Here is a 16,178-nt window from a genome sequence, read left to right as displayed (position 1 = left end):
TTCACACCTTCAGTTTCACCTTTACAACCGCCCCTATATGTTGCATATCTGCACAAGCTCTTCACCTGCCCCCGTCCTGCCATACCCCCATCACCCCAGGCAAACGCTTCCATACATCCCTCCTAACGCACAGACGCATATGGCACCTCCCTAACCCCCCTTACAGCCCTCGTGCCAAAACGCACGTGCCCTGCATCACCCCCAGGACCACAACCCCGCACCGGGGTACTCAGCCCTCCCGGCCAGCCCTGCCCTCACGCACCCTTGGCACAAACGCACCTTCTCGGGTGCACCATTGGGGTTTTCCCCTGCACACAAACATCGTGTGGGTCCCTCCACCCACACGCTACAAAATCCCCCCCCCCGTGTCTTCAAATCCCGACGGCTGCACCCGCTCATCTGGGGTGCACCCACCCGCACCCTGCAGCCTCCCCTACAAAACGCCCGGGATCAAGCACAAGCCCAAATGTAGATGCCATCAAAATACATGCGTTGTGCAAACACTCCCAGACACCCTCCAGCGATGGACAGGGCCACCCCCAGCCTAGCCAGGGCCACCAGTAAACCCTCCACCAAGGGTTTCCATAGCCCTCTGCCGCCACGAAACCCTTGGACCTGACTTTTGGGGGCTCTCCAAGCCCCGCATCTCTCCCCACACCCCATCCTCTTCCTTCCCCCTTCCTCGCTTTCCTTTCTCTCGGGTTTATTTCCCCTCGGCTCCCACTCCTTCCCCTCTTTCCTTCCCTCCCCCCCTGCCACGTCCCCAGCCTCCCACACAAGTTTAAAGCCATCAGCCCAGCCAACGGTTAACCAAATCGCCTTGACCTCTCTGCTATTTGATATTTGCCTCCTTGACACTCATTTAGGAGCGCGCAGCGGTAAAGCAGACATTGGACAAGTCCAGCCTGAAACCAAAGCCCTATGAAAGGAGGAGAGAGATCAGAAGAACCTGATAGCTAGGAACTTGTTCTCTCCAAAGGCTTTCTGGACATTTTAGCCTGGATCAGGGGTCCGTGGAGCGCCAGTTCGTCGCCAAGCAGGGTGTAAACGTTAAATGTTAGCTATTTGTTCCAGAGATTGGCATGAAGATCGAGTCTTTCTGCCTCCTCTCCCCCCCTAGCCCCCCTCCCGCAGTCTCTCCAGCCCGTCCAGAGTCTCACAGACACTCATTCATTAGCGGTTTAATAACCCTCCCGACGTGATAACATCCTTTACTCCCGGCTCTGCCAGCGGAGGTGACCCTGGGGGGGGGGGGGGGCTGCTCACTCGAGATGCGCCGGGACCGGGGGGGGATCGGGGGTACCGGGCATTCAGCACCGGCTGCTCCTGGTGAAGAAAAGCATCTTCCCCCCCCCTTCTGCCAAACAACAATAACAACAACAACAGAATAAACCCCAACTTTGGTGCTCGAGTCCCTAAAAGTCCTCGGGGGGGCTCCCCCCGAGGTCCCCAAGCCCGGAGGGGGGGACACACCGCTGCCCACCCCCGTGGCCCCAGCCCCGGCCCCGCCGCCGGAGCCCCCGGTCCCCTTCCCGGGTGATGCTGGCGGTGCCTCACCTGATCAAGCCCTATATTATTTTAAATGGCTCTAATTTCAACATTTATCGCATTTGCCCCGTAACTGCGGATTCAGGCATCTGAAGCAACCTTTCGAAACTCTGATTAGTTCAGCTTCGTTCAGTGCCTTTTCCTCCCTCTCCTTTCTCTCCAGGTTTTTTTTCCCCCCTCTCTCCCTTTCTGCGCGACTTTCATGCGCTGCAGATAAGATATAAAATACTCTATCGGGATACTGTAATATTAAAGATCAAAAGTGGCATCAATTGAAGACCAAACGCACGGAAAACAAAGGGGAAGGCTGGGAGATGTTCATCAGCTAATTACAACTGCAAATATTATGCAAATTTATCTTGGCACAAAAATGGAGAAAGCGAGTTTAAGTGCGGAGATAATGCTGGAATATTGAATGTTCAGCTGAGGGTGGGACGTGGTCCAATAAATTCATCTGAGGGAGAACCGGTATTATATATATGTATATTCCTATCAAATCATCTACACTTCAGATTGGGGGGGGGGGGATGATCAAAAATTGCGGTTATAATTGATACTTGAAATTCCTTGACAAATATTGCAGGGAATATACGGTGGAGGAAGAGTAGGGCAGCAGAGATTACCGTTTGGATGGGATTTGTGAAACACCGCGTATAAAATGATGACCCTACCGCGGGGAGAGGTGCATTTGCACCACGCACACGGCGGGGTGGGGGGCGAGGTCCCCCCCACTCAAGACCCCAGGTGGAAGCTTTCCCCTTTAGGCAAAGGGGGAAAAGCAAGTTATTTTTCAACCTCATTTCAGAAACGTCTCTCCCTTCCTGGAAAAAAAAGGACGGTGCTAGACCTGGTTAATGATTAAACGCCGTCCCTGTGCCGGGAGAGCCAAGAAGGGATGAGAGGGAGGCAGGGAAACTTAAACCAAGGTAGAACAGGGCTGCCAGCACCTCTCCCCAGAAATTTTAGCATCAGGAGTGCCTGTACACAAAGGGGAAAAAAAAGAAGAAGAGGGAAAAAAAAAAAAAAAAGAAGGCAAAAAAAAAAAAAAAGCTCAGCGCAGCAAATTGACCACGAAGAGGATTTTAGGCACCATTTTCTCTCCGGTGCTGCCCAAGAACTGAAGAGGGGGGGATGCCGGAACGCGGGTCGGGAGCATCCCCGGCCCCTCGGCAGGGGTCTGGGGGTGGGCTGAGCCCGTGTCGGCTTTGCCCCTCGCCGTGGTTCAGGCGAGAGGAACTTTTGGGCTGAGTTGTTATGGCTATGGGAATCCCCCCCCCCGCCCCCAACCCATCCCTTAGAGGGGAATAAATGGTGTTACTCGCCGCGGAAAATATTTGAAATGCATCTTTTTCCCTGCGCAGGTGAGGAGGCAGACACCGGCTGCTTCATCCCTTCGAGGATTCAAACGAATACATTTAAATCCAGCAAAATATCAGCAGATCTTCCCCTCCTCAGGCACAGGAATATCAATAATTTCAGGTGAATGCCCCCCTCCCCTTTCATTTCTGCAGCCAGAAACACAGAGCAGCGTTCATTTGCATACAAAGCAACCCGCGGAGTTTCTCCAGTTTATGAGAAATGCCTTAAAAAAAAAAAAAAAAAAAGGAGGCAGAGACACAGGGAGAGAGAGGGGAGAGACTCCTAGCAGAAATCTTATCGATTTTTTGCTATGCATGTATTTATTTGGCAACGGGGCGGGGAGAAAAATTGAACATTATTGGCAGCCCTCCCTTAAAAAAAAAAAAAAAAAGGGGGGGGGGGAAAGAGAGAGATGCAAATTGTGTTTTATCTTAACCCGGCTCCGTGCTTTCTTCAATGTTTATGATGCATTATCTCCCCCTTAAATAAAAAATAAATCATGTAAAATTAGGATCTCGCAGCCGCCGAGAGGAGAAGCTCCGGTCGATTTTCTTAATTTCAGTCGGAAAGTGACACTCTAATTAAAGCCCTCCCCCCAACTTCTTTTTATTATTATTATCAGATTTACCTTGTATTTTCCCAATTTAAATAAAATAAAATAAAATAAAAAATCAGTTTCGCTGCCCCCAAGATTAAACTAAAATAAGGACCCCCGGGTTTTTTTTTTCCCCAACGTTGCCCATCGCTTTCCGCCATCAGATTCATTGTGATGTATTAGATGCAATAAATTATCCCATGTAACAAAACATTGGGAGCTGAAAGGGTGATAATCTGGAAAGCAGAGATAAGGATTCATTATTCCGAATCATTATGAATCCAACGTTGCCTCTGACTTCTTTCTTAATCAGCTCCTCTGATCCTGGATATGTGAGCAGCACAGATAAGGAAAGAGTCATTTATAATTCTGTACCTCGTCTAATATTTTAAATAAAGTCAGAGGCAAGAAAACGCTATAAAACACAAGCAAGAGGCGGGCTCCGAATGAAATATCACTTCGATGTTGTTAGAGCCGCAGTAAGATTTAATTAAAATTCCCCACTTCCACGTGCTTTATATATTTTTATAAATATATTTTGCACCTTGGCTGTAATGGATAGGAATTTGCAACCGGGGCTATTTGCTGGGCTCTGGATTTGACTTTATTTCCAAGTCCTGATTTGGGTGAATGGAAGATGGGGGGGGGGAATTATTTTAATTTCCGAGGTTCCCCCCCGCCCCGCGCTCCCTCCCCAGCGTTCACACAAAGTCCTTAGGTCGATCCTACCAATGTCGGAGGCTACGTTTAATGGAAATCGTTTTAAAGCGAATATACTCGGCGCACACAAAGCGCAGGATCAATGCCAAACCGGCTGATTTGGGGAGATCAAGAGGAAGGGTGCTTTCTCCCCCCTCCTCGGAAATTAAGATTGCACCCGGGATATTAAAAAAATAACCTGAGACTGTGTTTTCGCAGCCGGGGAGGGGGAAATTATTGATTATGGACAACTTTTCTCCGGGGTGGGGGCAGAGAAGGGTGGGTTTTCTTTCCAGAGCACACAAGGCAATTTAATTACTGCGAATAAAACATCCCTAACCTCCTTTCTGCAACCGGCGGAGCGGTTATCACTAACAATAACGTATGGATTATATTTATGGAGGGTCCGACTGCAAATCTTGGTTCAGGCGGAGCCGAAATCGATTGTGTGTGTGTGTGTGGAGGTATTTATTTCGATGTATACGCGACTAAATGTGTGCCAGGAGGAGAGCAAGAGGTGGGATTTGCCAACGCACTCGGAGAACCACAGGCTCCCGTAGTGAGTTGGAAAACACATGGAAAAAATGTATTTTCCATATATATATACACACACACCCCTCATATATGTATTCCACATATATATATTCCATATATATGCACACACGAGGAAATAATATATATATGTGTGTGTGTGTGTATGTATATGCATGTATTTATTTATTTAAATGACCTCTGGCTACCTGACTATTGCTTTTAATGTATATTCGGACCTAAACTGCAGGCATCAAGCAAGGTCTGTGATATCTATGATAAACGCCGGGTGCCATTTACAGCCTCATTAGTTATGTTTAACCTTTGAATCACCAGCCAGCATAGCTGGAAATGAACTTGACGGTGCGGGGTGAATGGGGGGGGTGAGGGCGAGTGGGGATGCGCCTGCGCCTCTGCCCAAATTCCCGCTGCCCGCAGCCCGCCCCAGCCGGGGGAGCAGGGACAGTAACGCCGGGACTCCGTCCCCACGGGCTCCCCGAGCTGGGTTTGCAGGAGGATCCTTGATTTTTCGTTTCCCCACCTCGCCCCCACTGCCACGCTGTGCTCAGACATCCCAGATCCGGCTCCCTCACTCTCCTCTTTTTTTTTTTTTTTTTTGTTTTTTTTTGGCAGTTTTGGAGGGATCCGGCAACATCTTCCACGCTGGTCGCGCCTCCCTCCCGCCGCACTATTTGGGCGAGCAGAAGATTTCTCAGGGATTTTCCCTGCCTGGTGATGGGGAACACACACCCCGAGTGATTTTAGCTCTATTCTCCTTTTTTTTTTTATCCCGTACCATGCAAGGATTTAGCCCCGGCTCCTCCGCTCGGCTCAGTACAAACCACACAAGCCTCGTGGCTTTAAAAATACTCGTTTTTCGAAGCCTTTCCCTAGCAAACCCCACACTTCTCGGCGAGGGGAGATGGGCTCAACCCGCCTCCCCCCCGCTGTTGGGGTGCCCGAGCTGTTTCTATCGGTGTTTCGCGGTGGGAAGGCTCCCTTCGCAGCTCTAATGAGCTTTAACTTATTACCTTAATTGAATGGGTTTTCTAAAGATAGAATTGGGAGACGATCGCGTTACCTTTCACCTTACAAAGAGTCACTCGAGAAGCGGAGATAGCGAACTCCCAACGTCAGCACAAAAAAAAACCAAACCCAAACCCCACAACATCCCTCCAGGACCAGGAGTGTGTGTATATATATATATTTTATTTTTTTTTTCCCCTAAGTGATCAATTTTCGCCCCCGTTTCTGAAGCGCCGGGACTCCGCGCCCCCGGGATGCGGGGAATCTCCGCCGGGTACCGCGGAGCCGGGCCGGGGAGGGCGGCTCTGCACCCCCCCCATCCAGCACGAGTGGGTCTCCCACTCGTGGGGCCTGGGGACTGCTGCCCGCACCTTATTTAGCCCTGGGAGAAAAGCACTTTTGGCTTACTCCCGTGGGAGCATTTCACGCCAGTGGATGTGGAGTCTGATGTTAAGGGGGGGGAACGACACCTCCCCACTTTTACCCCTCCCCGCTTCTTCTCCCACGCCGGGACGTTGCTGCCCACCTGGGTGAACAGCGTGGGCACCCCAGGACGCGTTTTCCGTGGCCATGTCCCCCCTCCAGGCTGGCTCTCGTCCCGCCTCGCTGGCAGGACCCCCACCCCCGGGGGGGCTTGGCAGAAAGGAGCGCCCACCCTCAGCACTAAAACCCGGCACCCCCAAACCGCGGGGAAGTTCCCTTGCAAGCAAATCTGCCCGTGGATCAAGGCGGGGGGGGGGGGGGGGGCGGCAGCATTAGGTTTTGGGGACTGACACGAGTGGGGGGGTTAAATGGGGGAAAATCACAACACACACACACACCCCCCCCCCGTCCCTCCATCTCCTTCTCATCGGTGCAAGATTTGGGGATGCCCCGGAGCCTGCGGCACGGCCACGGCACGGCTCCCGGGCTTCTCCCCCGGCCCCACGGCAGGCGGGGGGGGACGGGTTGGGGGGGGGGGATTTTGTCTTCTTCTCCCTCCCCAGCCCTCGGAAGCCCCCAGGTCTTCATCGGGAGGGGGGACTGGGGAGCGGGCAGGGGGCTGCAGCTCCCCCCCGGTCGCTCCGCACGGAGATCGGCCCTGGGTTCAAGCTCTGGGAGGGACAGACAGCCTGGCGGAGGGACGGACGGACAGACAGCCTGGCGGGGGGACGGACGGACAGACCGCCTGGGCGGGAGCCGACCGCCAAGGTCGGTGTCTCCCTGCGGAGGTGCCGCGCTCCTGCCCGCGGCCGGGAGCCTTCCTCGTCCCGATGAAGAGGGGGGGACAAGGGGGACAGGGGGACAGGGGGACAGGCCCCCCCTGCTCTCGGAGTGCCAGGGGATGCGTGTGGATTATATACATATACATTGTTTTTTCTGTCCAGATCCTGGAGCTTTACACAGAGACATACATAAAATAAAAATAAATATTAATAATAATTTAAAAAATTAAATAAAGGAAAATAAGGTCAATAAAAGTCCCTCCCGAGGAGGAGGGGGGACAGAGGAGAAGAACCAGCCCCTCGTAGCTCATGTCACCGCTTTTCCTCGAAAGCTTTCGATGCAAGCGGAGCGAGCCCCGGCGTTACTGGTAGGATCATACGCTTAATTATTTTTTTTCCTCTCTCTCTTCCCAGGCGCTGCAGGCTGACGGCAGTGACAGTTGCTCCCGGGACGGGTTACATCACGCTCACACCGCTGCGAGCCCCAGTACCTGGCGCATCCCCCCGGCCCTGCCCCTGTCCCCCCTCCCACCTCCCCGCCCCTTGTGATTCCCGGGTTGGGTGTGTGTAAAAAAAAAAAATAAAAAATGGCCCATCATATTCCTCTCCCTCTTTCTCTGCCCTTTCCCAACCCGGAAGAGCTCTGATCTTCAGCCCAGCCCGGAGGAGGAGGAGGAGGAGGAGGGCAAGGGTGGGCGTTTGGAGGATGCGGCTCCCCCAGGTTTTCCCCCTCGGTGGGAGCTTGCGAGATGCCAACAGCCGCCGCCGCGGCTCCGCTCCTCCCGCACTCCTGCCCTGAGAGCTCCAGCGGAGCGGGACAGAATAAAAAGCATCTGCCCAGGTCAGTGAATACTCCGATTTGTGTGTCTCTATGCCCCCCCCTTCTTCTTCCTTTTTCCTCTTTTTTTTTTTTAATATTTTTTTATTTAATTCCTTCGCCTCCTCCTTTTACTCCTTCTCCACGTGGAGGGAATTAGGATGGGGATCTCGGCTCAGAGGGCAGCAGCCGCCGGCTTGAAACACAACCCGACCCCCCCTTATTGCTTAGGGGAGGTGGGGGGGAGCTGCGTTTTCCCGGTGACCTTGGGGAAAGGCACCCCCCAACCCGGGAGGGAGCCGAAATTTGGGAAGCGGGTGAAAAAAAGCTGTTTTACCCCTGGGCGTTAGAGGCAAAGGAGCGAGGCTGGGATGGTCGCGGGTGGGAGATGGGACACGGCGCTGTCACACCTGGATGTGAAATATTAATCTCAGGACGGGATAATATACCTGTGCACGCGGGATCGGGGCCTTTCCGTGCCTGGCTTCGTACCTATGTGCATATACCTTTGCACATACAGCCCCGCACACCCCCATCGCTTCTCTCTTTCCGCAGAGCGGTGCCCGTGCGCGCCGGCTCCGCCGGTGCCCGCCAGCGCGGCTGCGGGCGGCAGGTCCGCGCTTCGGTGCTGCTCCCGCCTATAGCGCTCACCCACGCTCGTTTGGTGATGTTGGGTCGGTCCGTGCTGTATAGTACATTATGTATACCCTATATTTTTAGCGCTATATATATTTATGGTAAAATATGTATAGTATATAATACACAGCAAGCATACTGTGCTACTAATAGGATCTACTCAGCGCGATCTTCCGGCCCGTTCCGCAGATATTCCTCCTTTTTTATACCTTGTACACCCAAACCCCAGCCGCGGAGGAGAGCTGTGCCGTTAAGGCAGGCTGAGATGAGGAGGGAGACGGCTCCGCTCCGGGCCCGGACCTCGCACCTTCCCCGCGGCTCCCGGCCCCGCTGCCCGCAGCGCCCGGGGGGATCCGCGGCCCGGGCCGGGCCGTCCTGGGCTCCGGGCAGGACCCGGTGCCGACGGAGGAGAAGAGGTTCCCCTCTCTCCCGACACCCCTGGATTTAGGTCTCTCACCTCCTTCTCCCCTTGTAGGAATTTTTTCCACCCTTCAGACTGGGCGGAGGGTATTTCGGGAGGGAGCCTGGAAATGGCTCGGGCCGTCCAGAAATGCGCGTTAGCTGTCACTGAGCGTCTTCAAAATAGAAAAGGGAGAAAAATATGTGTATGTGTATCTATCTATCTATCTATCTGTCGGTCTGTCTAACTATCTATCTATCTATCTATCTATCCATCCATCCATCCATCCACCTCGCCTCCTCTTACCTTCACGTGTCCGTACACAAGCAGAGGGCTCTGGGTGACGGATTTTAATGCAACCGGATAATTAATAACCACCCGCCCTGCTTGTTTTCTCCATTATTTATGGGCCGCAGGTGCGGAGCGGGGGAGCCGGGACTCGGCGGTGCCGCGGGCAGGGGCCGCAGCGGCGGCTGCCCCGGCCGGACCCCGGTCCCCCCGCCCCGGGGGCTGGCATCCCCGGTCCCCCGGGCAGACAGGGGGGCAGAGAGGGTCCCGGCAGCCCGGGAAAGGAGAAATAGGCTCTCGAGAAGGAAGAAGAGGGAGAGGGAAGGTCTCCCCTCCGGCACTTTGTTCCTGGCTGGGGCAAAGCGCTTCTTTCTCCCCGGGGATGTTTTTGGGTTTTTTCCTACAGAGCCGAGGGGGGTGTTTTAATTTCGAGGGGGGGTGTTTTAATTTCAAGGAGGGGAAAAAAGACGAGGAGGTGCTTCGGGGTGCAGCGGGGACGACGACCCGGCTGGGGTCTCTGCTCCCCCCCGGGATGCGGCAGCATCTCTGCTGTGTTTGGGGGGGACACAGCATCTCAGGAGTGCCCATATGGGCACCTCCGGGGAATTTGGGGTGAGATGGTCCCCTCCTTAGAGGGAAAAGAAATCGTGCAGATTTTACCCCCCCACACACCCCCGGTGCTATCTGAATTTGGGAGCCCGGGAGGGTAAATGTGAGCCCCACATTTAGGCAGCGGGGTGTGCCACTGTGCGAGGCGGCCGTGGCCTGCCGGCTTCCACCCGGGGGGGCTGGGGGCACGGGGGGGTATTTGGGGGGATGCTGGGGGTGCAGGGACAGCTCTAAGGTAGCGGCAGCCGGACGCTTCCCGGAGCAAATCGCTCCGGTTTTAATCCCGGGAGGTCAGGCTATGCCCCTGCTCCTCGCCAAGGGACTGGTGTTAATTCTGCCGCCTCTTCTCACGCCAGCCGCCTGGCGATTTGCGTTTTCTGCTTTATCTAAGTCCCAGGGTAATTTCTGCTTTGAAAAAAAAAAAAAAAAATTAAAAAAGTCATTTAACCCGACGGCAGCTTCACCTTCTCCGGGGGAAAACGGCGCGGCTCGGGTTTAAAGCCCGCAAGATGCTTTGCCTTCGCTTCAATCCGCCTTCAAATCTATCGCTCAAAACGGTCCTGGGCGATAAAGCAAAGCCGAGAAACCCGAAATAAAACGACTCCCCCCTCCTTTTTCTTTTTTTTTAATTTTTTTGCTAACGCGCGTTTCCTTAATTTGGAGTGGCTGTTCAGGCGGATTTCTAGGTTTTGTTCTTCTCTTATTTTTTAATTTATGGGGCAGAAGCCTTTCCGGAGCGCTGCCCGACCGTCCCTGCCCCGGCGCCCCGCGGGCGGGAGCGATGCCCGGTGCCGCGGCGGGGAGCCCCTCCGCGCAGCTTGGAGAGGGGGAAAAAAGGGGGGGAAAAATAAAATGGAGAAGGCGAACCCCTTTTTAAGCCACCCTTTTGCTGTCGGAGAAGGGGAAGGAGAGGGGGGGGAGGGAGAAAAGGGACTTACCGGGTTGAGCTTGAAAGCGGGGCTGTGCTGCGGAGGGGAGGAAGGAGGGGAGGGAGCCGGGCTCTGCCTCCCGGAGCGGACGGGGCGCCGGCAGCAGGGGTGACACGGCCCCCCCCCCCCCCCCCCTTCGCCCGGCTCCGCTCCGCGTTTCTGCCGCGCAGTTTGGGGAATGTGGCGGGGGGAGAGGTCTCCCCTGGGACTTGCGGAGCCGGTTTTTGATCTTTCTCAGACTTTTTTTTTTTTTTTTTTACTCCTGCAGTGTCCCGGGGCAGTCGCCCTCCTCTCAGCTTCAAAGAAGGGGGGGGGGGGGAGGAGGGGAAAGAAAAGTCCCAGTTTCTCTCCTCCCAATTTTAATTCTTCGAATTTCTTTTCTGCGGCAGAGCAGGGTTTTCCCCCTCTCTTCCTCCCCCCTTCCTCCATCAAATAGCATCATTTGCGCTGAAAAAAAGTCTGTGTGTTGGGGGGGGGGAGAGTGGTGATGCACGAAAGGAGAAAAAATTGGACCCGATATAATCAGAGGTTGATTTGTTCTCTCTGAATTTGCATGGCTCGGCACTTCTTTGTGTGCGTGTGTTTATGTTTCCTCCCGATCTTCACGAAGGGGAGATAAATGAATTATTAGAAGAGAACGGAAATATGTATGTATATATTTAAAAAAAAAAAAAAAAAAAAGGTGTAAAAAAAAAAAAGATAAACCACCCATGCGGCTGGTTTCGAAGCGGAGGGGAAGGCTCAGATGGGATGGGAAAGGGGAGACGCTGAAATGCCAGTCTGGTATCTCCGGCTCTCTTCCTCTTGGAATTATTATTATTATTATTATTATTATTATTATTATTATTATTATTATTATTATTTTATTAATATTATTTTGCTCGGTTGTGGTTCGTTTTACTGAGAAAAAGAGAAGGGGTTGGTCTGGGGGGAACAGATCATAATTCTTGCCTGATTCGCGAAGTGTGTGTGTGTGTGTGGGGGGAGGAAAACAAAATATTCCCTCTTCTCTCCGCCTTTGTTTAAGCCGAGATTATCTCAGCAGCCCGACCAGGGCCCAGCCATCCCAGGCCGGGGCCGTCCCCGGGGGCCGGCAGGCTCCGTGCCCGGGGGGGGCCGCCCGGGCCGGCAAAGCCACTCACAACCCCGGGTCCCTCGGCAAGAGAGCAAATTGCTGTACACAGAGGGGGAAAAAAAAAATAAAAATAATCTTCGGAGCTCTGCCCTGGGCCGTGTCCTCTCCATAACCCTCCGATTCGTCGCTCCCGGCTGTTTGTACAGCTTTACCTGTACTATTCTGGTACCCTGTAAAAAAAAAAAAAAAAAAAAAAAACCAAAAAAACAGCCCGGCAAATGTAACTTAATCCGCTTTCAGTCAATTGTCGTCTAAAAGGGGGCTAAAGGAAGGGGGGGGGAGGAGGGGGCTTCTTCTGCCTGTCCCCGCCCCGAGGTGCCAGCCCCAGCCGTGGGGCCAGCGGGTGGCCCCGGGTCCCGGCACCAGAACAACCCTCCCCTGCATCTGTTTGAACAGAAAGACGTGGAGGAAAAAAGTGGGGGGGCAGCTTTAGTGCCCTTTGACTGCTCATTTTTAGGGGAGGGGTAGGCTGGGTAACCGCCCCATCTCGAGTTTGGTTTTTTTGTTGCTGTTGTTAATTTATTTTTTTTTTAATTTCCCCCCTTTTGGGACTTTCAGTGACTTTTGTCAAAAGCGTTTCCTCCTGACCTTCCAGCACCAGAGCTGTTCTCCCCCCTCCATCCCTCCCCGAGCTAGGAGGGATGCTGGAGCCCCGCTCCCCGCAGCTCCCCCCCCCGCCAGAATTAACCCCCGAGCCCCCGAGCCTTATCTGGCGGCTGGTGGCGAGCTTGGGGCTAATTGCTCCAACAATGGGCTCCTATTAACGCCGAGCTGTCACTGGAAACCCTGCTGGGGGCTGCCGGGGGGGCGAGGTGAGGGATCTGCAGCCACAGCCTGGGAAAAGGACGGTCAAGGCCAGCGCCCCTCGCAAAACCCCCGGGGATCACAAATTAATCCGAGGAGGGGGGCAAAATGATGGGTTTGCTTTTTATTTTTTCCTTTTTTTTTCTTTTTTTTTTGAGCGGGATGTTTTTGCCCTCCTCACCACGGTTCCCCCCCCCCCCGCCCCGGCTGGGAAGGGAATAGGAAGATTGCGGCTATGGAGGCCGGGGTGAAAACGCAGGGACGGGCTGAGAAAACTTAATTTGAAAGCGGGCGCCCTCCTCCCAAGCTGGGGCTGTGGCTGCGAGGGTCCCGCCGCGCCCCCGTCCCCTCCCGTCGGGGCCCTCAGGGCTGTTCCCACTTCTTCCCCCCCGCCACTGATCAGACTTGGTATAGCTACTGATTTCCTTTATTTTATTTTATTTTATTTTATTTTATTTTATTTTATTTTATTTTATTTTATTTTATTTTATTTTATTTTATTTTATTTTATTTTATTTTATTTTATTTTATTTTATTTTATTTTATTTTTTGTTTACTTTATTCCTTTTATTTTGCATTAAACCTTCCGTGCCCTCCAAAGAGCTGAAGGAGAGCGGTTTCCCCCTACCCCCGGCCGGGGTGAAAGGCACGTTTTTCTCTATGGCTTAGCAATTTTGTGACCTCTGGATGGAAATTCCCCTCCTGATCCCACAGCTGTAGGTCCCAGGGCTGTAACTGCGGGCGGGGGGGTTGGGAATCTCAGCTCACCTGCCCAAAGGTCCCAGCTCGGCGCTAAGACCCCCTCCTTACCCAGATGTTAAAAGAGATTTCTTTTTAAAGTGATGTTTTTTGCAAGTGCTGGAGACCACCCTCACCCGCAGGGGCTGCCTGAGGTCTGGGGAAATTTGGGGAGCGGGGATAAAGGGGCAAATCCCGGGGAGAGACTTCGCCTTCACGGCCGTAAAACGCTTTAAGCTGTGTATGTGTGCGGGGAAAGTTTGTGCTCTTGCCTGCAAATAAATGCTTTGTAAACGATGCTCCCCTCCTTACTGTCCTCCTCCTCCCAAAGAAAGCCCCCTCCCAAGGAGGAGCCGGCGGCGCATCCCGGCGAGCGCATCAGCAGAGATAACGCTGGTTCCCCCCCTTCCCCCCCCAGTGTACCCCAAAAACCGGGGTAGGGAAAGGGGGGGGCACCCTGCAAAAAAACCCACCCAAACTGCAGGCGAAGCGGCTCCTGTCTAACCGGGGGGAGAGAGGAAAGACGAGCTTTCCCGGAGCGAGTTAAAGCCCCCGGCTCGGGGAGGGCCATGAGCACCCCCCCCCCGTCCCGGCATCCCCCCCCTTTCCCCCGTCCTCCTAATGGGCCGCCGGGAGCGGTGCCCGGCTCCCCCCGGGCGGCGGGGCTCGGCGCTCGGCCCCGGCGGCGTCGGCGAGGCTGGACAGCGAGGGGCAGCGCCGAGCCCGGCCCCGCCGCTGCCTCCCCCTCCCCGGGCTGTCCCGAAGGGGGGGGGGTCGGACCTGCCACCCCCATCCCGGCTTATCCGCCCCCCCCGGTTCCCCCCAGGCTGGGCTGCACCGACCCCAACGCACGGCTGGTTCCCCGGGTTTATGCTTGTCCCAGATGCTTTTTATTTTTTAAAAATAAAATAAATATATATACGTGCATCCGCACCGTGCATCCCCGCCGAGGAGCGTGAAACCTCAGCGGTGCGTCTCTGTCCCCACGCCCAGCGGCGGATGGGCCGCACCGTGGGCTTAAAACCGGGCTTAAAATGGGCGCAAAGACCCGGAGCATCCGTCTGGAGGCTCAGCTCCTCCGGCCGTCGAGGAGCGGCTCGGCCGGGGAGGCATTTCCAGGCTGCAGGCTGAGCCCAGCCCGCTGCTGCCGCCGCGGGGAGCGGCGCTGGCCCCGGAGCCCGGAGGAGAGCGGAGCCCGGAGCCCGGAGAGCGGAGCCCGCCCCGGCGGCACCGGCGGGGGCAGCGGCGCGGCGCGGCCGCCGCTGCGGAGCCCCGGTTGTTAATTAGACCCCCCCGTATAAAACCTGCCGAGAGGCGCTTCCTCTCGCAGCCGGGTCAGAGGCTCTCTCTTGCCGGCGTGCGGAGGGACAGCGCGCAAAGGCATCCTGTAAGTGACTTTTTCTGGTTCTTGTTTTTTATTATTATTCTTTTTTTCCTTTCCCCCCTATTTTTTCTTTTTTCCTTTTTTCCTTCCCCTTCTTTTCTTTTTTTTTTTAATTTTCTTTTTTCTTTTCTCTTTTTTTTTAATTTTCTCTTCCATTATTTCTTTTCTTTTTCTTTTCTTTTTCTTTTCTTTTTCTTTTCTTTTTCTTTTCTTTTTCTTTTCTTTTTCTTTTCTTTTCTTTTCTTTTCTTTTCTTTTCTTTTCTTTTCTTTTCTTTTCTTTTCTTTTCTTTTCTTTTCTTTTCTTTTTTCTTTTCTCCCTCATTTTTCCCCCTTTTCTTTTCTTTTCTCCCTCATTTTTCCCCTCTTTTCTTTTCTTTTCTTCCTCATTTTTTCCCCTTTTCTTTTCTTTTCTCCCTCATTTTTTTCCCTTTTCTTTTCTCCCTCATTTTTTTCCCTTTTCTTTCTTTTCTCCCTCATTTTTTTCCCTTTCTTTTCTTTCCTTCTTTCTTTTCTCCTTTATTATTTCTGTCCTTTTTCTTTTTCCCTTTCCCTCCTTGTCTTTCTGTCTTTCTGCCTGTCTTTCCTTTCTCTCTGCATCTTTCATCTTTCTCTCTTTTCCCCTCCCCTCTCTCTCCCTCTTTCTTTCCCTCTTCCCTCGCTGTCCTCTCTTTCTCAAAACAGAGAGAGGGGGAAAGGGCAGAGAGGAGAGAGGGGAGCGAGGTGCTCTTCCTGCTCTCCCCCTTCCTCTCCTTTCTCTATTCCTCTCCCTTTCTCCCTCCCTCCCCTCTCCCTCCGCCAGTCCCCCGGTGCCGGGGCCGTCCCCAGGCCGGTGCCCGGGGCGGAGGGGGCCGGGGCCGTGCGGGGCCGTGCGGGGCCGGGCCGCGCCGCGCTGCCGGCGGTGCCGCTAGGGGATGCCCTGGCTCAAGGCAGCGGCCGGGCCGGCCGGCGGGGCGCGGGCGCGCAGCCAATCAGCTCCTCCCGCTGCCGGCGCCCCAGTTCCTGCTCTGCCCCCATTGGCTGCGGCGGGCGCGGCGGCGGCCCCCGCTGGGCGGCGGGCGGCGCTGCGGGGGCCGGGGGCGGCCGGGGGTCCCCGCCGCAGCCCCCCCGGGCCCGGAGCCTCCCCCTACCCCTGCCCTCCGCCGCAAACAGCCTCCCCGGCTCTCCTGCAGCCCCGCGGGGGTCTCCAGTGGAACTGGGAAGGGGGAAAAAAACCCAAACAAACCCACCCTAAAACACCCCAAACCGCCCCCAAACCGTATTATTTCCAAACGCGGCCGTTTCTCTGCGCTTATGTCCTTAAGAAAAATAGAATTTAAATCCTTTATGCGACGGAGCAGCTCTAAACCCGCCGGTTTAGGAGAGGCAGCTTTGTTCCAGCCCCCCGGAGGTCCTGCACCTGCCGGCACATCCCCGGCTCGGCCCGGTCTCGCCCCCGGGGGGGCTCCGGTCCCTCTCCGCATCCCCCGGGGTGTCG

At 54.4% G+C, this 16,178-nt stretch overlaps 1 protein-coding gene across 1 annotated transcript in view; it reads left to right on the top strand.

Moving 5' to 3' along the window:
- Positions 1-14,353: 14,353 nt before the first annotated feature.
- Positions 14,354-16,178, top strand: part of GATA3 (GATA binding protein 3) — a gene marked incomplete at its 5' end in the record, with an annotated part of 19,960 nt that continues 18,135 nt past the window's right edge. The window contains one exon of the mRNA XM_082310229.1: positions 14,354-14,594. Coding sequence (XP_082166355.1) covers positions 14,354-14,594 — 241 coding nt within the window. The remainder of the gene's footprint in view (positions 14,595-16,178) is intronic.

This window comes from Platalea leucorodia, assembly GCF_965183815.1.
Source record: "Platalea leucorodia genome assembly, chromosome: 4".
In the NCBI taxonomy this organism is placed as follows: Eukaryota; Metazoa; Chordata; class Aves; order Pelecaniformes; family Threskiornithidae; genus Platalea; species Platalea leucorodia.
Note: the sequence above shows the minus strand (reverse complement) of the source record. Positions and strands in the feature narration are given on the sequence as shown.